Genomic DNA, 7,859 nt, shown 5'->3' with positions numbered 1-7,859 from the left:
TATCCAGAATCTGCCTTCTCCCTCTTCAGCTTAATTTTAGTGCATTTGGTTAATTGGGTTATAATTGTGGATCTATTTTCAGAGTTCATGTTGCAAATCTACCACTTGTTAAGTTTGGATACAGCATCGGAAAAAAAGCTACTATGTGAAAACATGATTAACATAATCTTTCCTTTTCCTAGTTACTTTACTATGTAAAGATCTGGGCTATTTTTATATTCACTTTCACCAATAAAAATGTATGCCAATAGACTAAATACAGAAGCAGACATGAAAATCCACCTGTCTTTCTGTGAGGCAGACAGTAGACATTCACAAAAATGAAAAACAGTGTTATTCTTTCTCAGCAGTATTTGGAGAATATCATTTGTAAAGGAAAAATATATTATTCATGCTAATCTGTAAGGAATTGGGTAGTAAAATTTTAAGAATCAGTACCTTGTCTCAATTTACATTTTACTAGATATGACTGACATAAACAAAAACTCCTTAGTTTCTTATAATTTACTTTAAAAAATGTAAAGGGTGCACACCTATAATCCCAGCATTCAGGAAAGAGAAGCAGGAAGATGATCAGCTTGGGCCAACCTGAGGTACATAGCAAGACTCTGTTTCCAAAAAAAAAGAAGAAGAAGAAGAACATTAAGCAGTTAGGCAGGGTTCTGACATCACAGAGTTGGATAACTACTAATGTAATAAAAACCACTTAAGCCATCACACTAGAGACTGACTGCCCTTAGGAAAATGAAAGGTACAAATTAATTATTAGTGATTAATTCTTTCCACTCTGCAGGTAGTGGAGGTATGGCTCAAGTGGTAGAGTACTATCCTTGAGTGGAAAAAGCTCGGGAACAGTGTCCAGGACCTGAGTTCAAACCCTAGAACTAGCACAAAATAATGATGATGATGATGACGATGATAAAAGTCTTGTTTCGTTACCAAATAAACGATGCCCACATCATTTACTTGTTGCTGGTCTATCTGAAATTTCTATTAGGAATTACTGCCATTGTGATAAATATTTTCAGACTTATAGAAAATTTGGGAGTAGTGCTGAGGGCAGCAGGCTCAAACCAGATGTCCACTTGACAAGAAATGCTTCCTGCTGCTTCCTTTTCTCCATTCACGCTGGCTTCATCTAGTTGGTTCGAAATGGTATATGCCAAACTAATTGAGGAACCAAACTAAGGCATTCTCCAAAATAATACCCAGCTTTTATGCCTTTTTCCCTCCCTTAAAGTAAATCATTCCTTCTCATTTACCTGCATATGCCCACTCTGTGCTTTAGACTTCGTTATAGATACCTTGGTCTATAGGTTCATCTCAGGAATCTTTACAACCAGGCCCTGTATTTGGATGGAAATCACGGGTGGGGTGGATGGTCCTGCAGATGGAACAGTCATCCACGCACAAGACCCAGCAGTGTCCCCTTGCTCTTCCCAGCCCGTTGTCATCATGAGCACTGACGCAGAGATGGCCATTTTTGGAGAAGCAGCTCCCTACCTCCGGAAGCCAGAGAAGGAGAGAATCGAAGCTCAGAATCGTCCCTTCGATTCTAAGAAAGCCTGCTTCGCAGTGGATGATAAGGAGATGTACGTGAAAGGCACGATCCAGAGTAGGGAGAATGACAAAGTCACCGTCAAGACCCTGGATGACCGGGTAATGTTGAGCTCCGATGTCATTGATAAGGGGAAGGGGTCCCTTGGCTGCCTTGGGAGTAGAATATAAGAATCACAGGCTGGTCCATAGGAATCTGAGGATCAAATAAACTTACATGTACTGTTCTGGGGAGAGAGGGTAGGGGAAAGCTGCTATTATGTATACCTTCAGTCTTGCCTTTCTCACTCCAGAATTTTGGCTCTGTGGGATTTCGTGGTGTTTGCCTTGGAGGAAAGGAGAAAGGCAGAAGAGTTGGAACAGGGTGGATTATTTAAGGAGAAATTGCTGCTCATTGTAAGCTGGGGAAACCAAATGCAGTCTCTGAGCCACACTGGTCTTACAGGGGAAGCTCAGAAGGATGAGACTATCTCAATGTGGAAAATCAGCATCCTTCCATCAGATCTCCTATTGGAGCATGGGGGTCATTTTGCAAAATCTAAGCCAGTACTCTCAAGCACCTTACTTTCCCAAAAGTTGCCATCTTGCAGAGCATTGTGTATATGAAAGATCATCTCAGTTCACAAACTCATGCATAGGAGAAAAACCTGGCATTTATGTATTTCTATTATTATGATGATTGAACTTGACCTTATTGCCAGCCACTTTTCACTGCGCTAGGAAAAAAATGTCTTTTATCACTCTTGGAGTCTCACTGGCCCCCGCTTGAGAACAGTGTCACAACTTTGGAACTTTATACCGTATGACATTGAGGCTTCACTGCCTCCCTGGAGGATCTATTAAGAAATGTGTCAGCCAGGCACTGGTGGCTCACGCCTGTAATCCTAGCTACTCAGGAGGCTGAGATCTGAGGATCGCAGTTCAAAGCCAGCCTGGGCAGGAGAGACCGTGAGACTCCTATCTCCAATAAACCACCAGAAAACCGGAAGTGGCGCTGTAGCTCAAGTGGTAGAGCGCTCGCCTTGAGCTGAAGAGCTGAGGGACAGCGCCCAGGCCCAGAGTTCAAGCCCCACCACCGACAAAAAAATAAAAAGAAATGTGTCAAGGGACACTCAAATGGTATAATTCCTTAGAGAGGTTGAGTCACCATCCAACAAAATAAACACTAGGAAATGGGCTCTCAAAAAGAGTGGGATCAAGAGGAGGTGGGTAGACAGATGAGGAGAGGAGGAGGAAGGGAAGAGTACAGTCATAAAACTCAATGCAGATCCTACAAAATAAGATGATCAAGGGAAGGGATAAGGTGAAGAGAGAGGGAAGAATAATGAGGTGGGTGGCATTGAGCAAGATGCATTGTGTTCATAAATTGCTTTGTTCAATTTGTTCAGCTTCCTTTGTACAACTACTTAAAAACGTTTTTGGTGTTGATTTTGTGGCTTGAACTCAGGGCCCGGGTGCTACCTCTGAGCTCTTTTGCTCAAGGCTAAGCTCTCTACCACCTGAGCTACAACTCCACTTCCAGCTTATCTGGTGCTTAATTAGAAATAAGAGTGTCACAAATGTTACTGCTCAGGCAGGCTCCAACTTCGATCCTCAGATCTCAGTCTCCTGAGTAGCTAGGATTACAGGTGTGACGTACCAATGCCTGGCTCATTGAAGATACTATTTTAATGAAAAAAAATGAGAAATAAGTGTCAATACTTAAAGATTGACTACTCTTGGCTACTCTGAAATCTAGAGCAGTGGGAGAGGAAGATCTCTCTTCCTGGAGAAATTTAGTCTATACCACCAAGTTTCAATCCTTTTACTTTTTTGGTAAAACCTTCAAAGCTTTTCTATGAACCTAGGTTTAGGGGAAGGAAAAATATAGAAAACTGTACAGGCATATTCCCTTTTCTGTCTTTGTTTCTATATCTCCTAAACAAAGGAAGATGCTATTGCAGGCTAGAATGTGAGAAAAAGGTGAAAAAATTATAGTGGGGGGGAGGGATTCAGTAATTGTCTCAAAATATTATCCTGTCATGAGGCAATTCCAAATGTTTTAACTATGAAAGCAAAGTTATGAAGAGTAATTTGGAGCCTTGAAGAGACTGAGGAGAGAAACAGTGGGTTATACAAGAAAGGGGTGAGCTGAGCTTTTATGTTGTCTAGACACAATTTCAATGAAGATATACTAGACAACGGAATCCCCAACAGCAGGACTATTGAAGTGGAAATGCAGCAAACACATTGGAGCAGTGCATTCCGATTTTACAATTTGTTATCATCCCCATGTTCACAGCACATAGGGTAAACCAAGGCAATCTGCCTTGACATTGACTACCCTAAAATCCTTCTGGCCACCTGGAGGCCCAAGTGTTGTATACCTCTGCATACCTGTAGCCCTCTTCCAGTACACACAATGGCAGGATGACTCAGGGAAGGTCTCAGGCAAGAACTGGTTTATACAGTTTTACAGAATCAGGTTCATCAAGGCCAGTTACTCTTGGATCATTGCTAGACATGGAAATGCTCCATAAAGTTACCATAACAACGAGATACTTGCCACAGTAGCTCACAACTTCATTCCCTCCAGTCAGCAACCATCACCTACTTTTTCTCTCTATGCTTAGGTTCTCACTCTGAACAGTGACCAGGTTTTCCCCATGAACCCTCCCAAGTTTGACAAGATCGAGGACATGGCCATGATGACTCACCTGCACGAGCCTGCTGTGCTGTACAACCTCAAAGAGCGCTATGCAGCCTGGATGATCTACGTGAGTGTGCTTTGATTTGTTCCTATGGCATTCATCTCTCTGAGTTAAAAACAAGATCCAAATATGGCATTTAGTCTGATTTCCCCACAGACCTACTCTGGCCTCTTCTGCGTCACCGTCAACCCCTACAAGTGGCTGCCGGTGTACAACCCCGAGGTGGTGGCTGCCTACAGAGGCAAAAAGCGTCAGGAGGCCCCGCCCCACATCTTCTCCATCTCTGACAATGCCTATCAGTTCATGCTGACGGGTGAGTGGTCTCTGATTCTTATTTGAAATGAATAGGCTCTGGTCATCTAAATATTACAGTGATCAGCATGATATGAAAAACGTACAGAATTTGGAGATGAAAAAGTCAAAAGCACAATGTCTTTCATGACCAGTCAGGGTGTGTGGCAGGCCATTCAGGGTCATAGCTGGAGCCATACTAAACTTATAGCTACTTAAGAGGTGATTGTGGCATGCCCTCCCCCTGCTCCCTAGGCACTCACTGTGTAGGATATCTAGAAAAGAAACTGCATTAGTAACTACTGAGGAAAAGATGTCATTGAAGTTGGTTCTTGCTGGGGACTGTGAAGGTGAATCTGTTTGAGGCCTTTCACTAGGCTTTGGTGGTTTGCCTGCAATCTTTGGTGCTCCTTGAAGCTCTCTTCATCTCATATAATGTTCTGTCTTTCTGTCTGTCTTTAAATGCTCTTATATTATGAAGACTACAGGCAGAGCTAATCAGGGGCTCATTCTGCTTCAGGTTGGCCTCCTTTGGACTAATTACATCTGCATCCTATTTCCATCTCATTTTCAAATAAGGTCATATCCTGAAATAGGAGGGGTTGGGACTTCAATATATAAAGTATAGAGAGATACAATTCAGTCCATACATTCTATCAATGTAAAACAAGTATTACTTCCCAGAAGTAGAAAAGAAAGTTATTGAAGAGCTATAGCTTGGTGATAGAGTGCTTGCCTGGCATTTGCAAGGTCCTGATTTCATTCCTAGCATCATGCCCCTCCCCCCCACAAATGCAGTGATGCAAATTTTGCAAAACGATGGTCTCTCACCAGCTCTGAGTATGAGACTTGCTTTGTTTGTTTAGAAGAGAAATGAGAACATGTTAGAAGGTAACTGAAGATCTACAACATGAATAACTTACCTTATTCACCTCCAAGGAGATCTGTGATACAGTTCCCCCATTTAGGAAATCTGCATGAATTCTCTCCAGGAAGATTAAATGTGCCCATATCTCACCCCTAATTTGTGCCAAAGTCAAAATCTGTGATAGCTGTCTGTGATAGCTAACTTTTCCCCAGTGCTACCCTGTTTTTGTAATCCTGTCTGGTTTGTTCATTTGTTCTGTTTCTAGATCGAGACAACCAGTCCATCCTCATCACGTGAGTAATATTTACGCCATGATGACTTACAAGCTAATACTGCTCCTTCACCTTTCCTTATACCCTTTACATTTTGTCCTGATTACTTGGGCTTGAATTCAGAGCCTCGTGCATTTTTTTACTTGCTCACGGCCAGTGCTCTACTACTTGGACCATTTCTCCAGCCTGGCTTTTTTTTTCCAGTTAATTGAAGATGAAGTATCTCAGATCTTTTTTCTGCTTGGAATTGCTTGGAACCATGATCTTCCAGGTCTCTACCTCCTGTGTAGCTAGGATTACAAGCATGAGACACCAGCACTCTGTGACCTTATCCATCCCATTTACTTATAAATCCACAGTGGAGAATCTGGTGCTGGGAAGACTGTGAACACCAAACGTGTCATCCAGTACTTTGCAACAATTGCAGTCACTGGGGATAAAAAGAAAGAGCAGCAGCCTGGAAAAATGCAGGTAAGCAGTGGTGTGCCCTCAGATTTGTCAGAATACATATACCCGAAATACTGGGTGAGCACCAAGAATTTGCAGGGTATATGCTCAGCAGAGATGGGTAAATGGGTCATACTTCTTGTCTTCCCTGTATCCTTATATAGAACAACTGTTTGACTTTAAAAAAAAAAAGTCCTGGATTTTTTCTCCACATCAGACAATTCTCTAATTCTCTGCAGATACCACTCAGGATCCTGCAATTCAACTGGATTCAATTGTAACACTAATTAGCTAGAGATAGCATGAGATCCAACAGCATCAGGGTACAGTCACACATGATTGTCCTCACTTCAGATGACAGTCATGAGCCCCAGTTTGTTCTATCTATCCTTCTGACTAAATTGAAAGTTCCTACAACCCCGCCCCCCCACCTCAGGCTCAATTATTTGCTAGAATAGTTCACAACATTTAGAGAAATATGACATATTCACTGGATATAAACTCAAGCACAGTCATAGAGAAGAGATATAGGATAATGTATGAGAGAAGGGTATAGAACTTCCATGTATTTTCTGTGCATGCTACCTCCCAATATCTCCATGGTGCATCAGTCTGAAAGCTCTCCAAAACCCTTTGCTTAAGGATTCTTATGGAGAGCTCATTTGGTTGGCATAACGGACTGAATCATTGGCCACTGACGATCAGCTCTGCCTTCAGCTTATCTCTTCTGACATCTCAAATTCTCTAATCACTTGATTGGCTCCCGCTGCCACCAGCCACCAGCCCACCACCATTCTGCAGCCCCTAGCTGCCATTCAGTTATTAGAATTAGGAAAGACACTTTTCACTTCAGAGATCCTAAGAGGTTTAAAATATTTATGCTTGGAAACTGGATGCACATTTCTTATTCTATCACAAGAACTCAGTGGAACAAGTCAGGAGTTGGTCCTACCGATGTCCACTTGGGGACTAACTTTACTTCTATCAGCAGTAATTCAGGGATCCTCACCAATTCCACATCCTCCTCTGGAGAAGAAATGGTACCATCAGGGGTTTCCACACTGTAGTACACATCAGAATCAGCCAAAGAGCTGTTAACAAGGAATTGTGGGATCCCACCCAAGAACTTCTAGTTGAATAGGAGTTGGGCAGGACTTCTTAGTCTTCATTTCTAACATATTCCTAGGAAAAGTTCATACTGCTGATCCAGGGACCAGACTTTGAGAACAGGTTTCAAACTGCTTTAAAACGTCCAGGCAAAGTAATCATGAGAATCAGAACAAAAACCCTTCTGGCTGTGGCAGACTTCTGGGCATTCATTCTCATGAAAATATTGCTACTTGAACATTTTTGCAAGCCTTGGTTTCTGCAGTGGGCTCTCTTGGGTTAATTATATTGCTAACGTTCTTCTGCCTTCTGAACACCAATGTCTATGATCTTAGGTGGATCATGACACACTGTAACCAAAAGGTTACAATTTCCTTGAACATCCTGTTCAAGAAAATCTATGGTATATAATGAAATGGGACCAGAAATGAAAGGTAGTATGCATGTCAAAATGATGGAGACAGAGAGTGCTCCAGACTATATTTAACATGACTAGATGTTATTTTAGTGTTGTCCTACCTAATAAGAACTTCCCTAGGGGAGGATCTAAGACTCTTCCAGTATGGGAACTGTGTGTTCCTCCGTAAGTGTGCCCTGGCCACCAGGTAGTGTTGACCAGACACACTC

General features: G+C 42.2%; 1 protein-coding gene across 1 annotated transcript in view; it reads left to right on the top strand.

Moving 5' to 3' along the window:
• The first annotated feature begins 1,455 nt into the window (after positions 1-1,455).
• Myh13 (myosin, heavy chain 13, skeletal muscle) overlaps positions 1,456-7,859 on the top strand; it is a 53,176-nt gene continuing 46,772 nt past the window's right edge. Inside the window, exons 1-5 of the mRNA XM_013013159.1 lie at positions 1,456-1,659; positions 4,170-4,313; positions 4,404-4,560; positions 5,672-5,699; positions 6,038-6,149. Of these exons, the coding sequence (XP_012868613.1) occupies positions 1,456-1,659; positions 4,170-4,313; positions 4,404-4,560; positions 5,672-5,699; positions 6,038-6,149 (645 nt within the window). The remainder of the gene's footprint in view (positions 1,660-4,169; positions 4,314-4,403; positions 4,561-5,671; positions 5,700-6,037; positions 6,150-7,859) is intronic.

The sequence above is a fragment of the Dipodomys ordii genome, unplaced genomic scaffold, assembly GCF_000151885.1.
Source record: "Dipodomys ordii isolate 6190 unplaced genomic scaffold, Dord_2.0 Scaffold19, whole genome shotgun sequence".
NCBI lineage: Eukaryota > Metazoa > Chordata > Mammalia > Rodentia > Heteromyidae > Dipodomys > Dipodomys ordii.
Note: the sequence above shows the minus strand (reverse complement) of the source record. Positions and strands in the feature narration are given on the sequence as shown.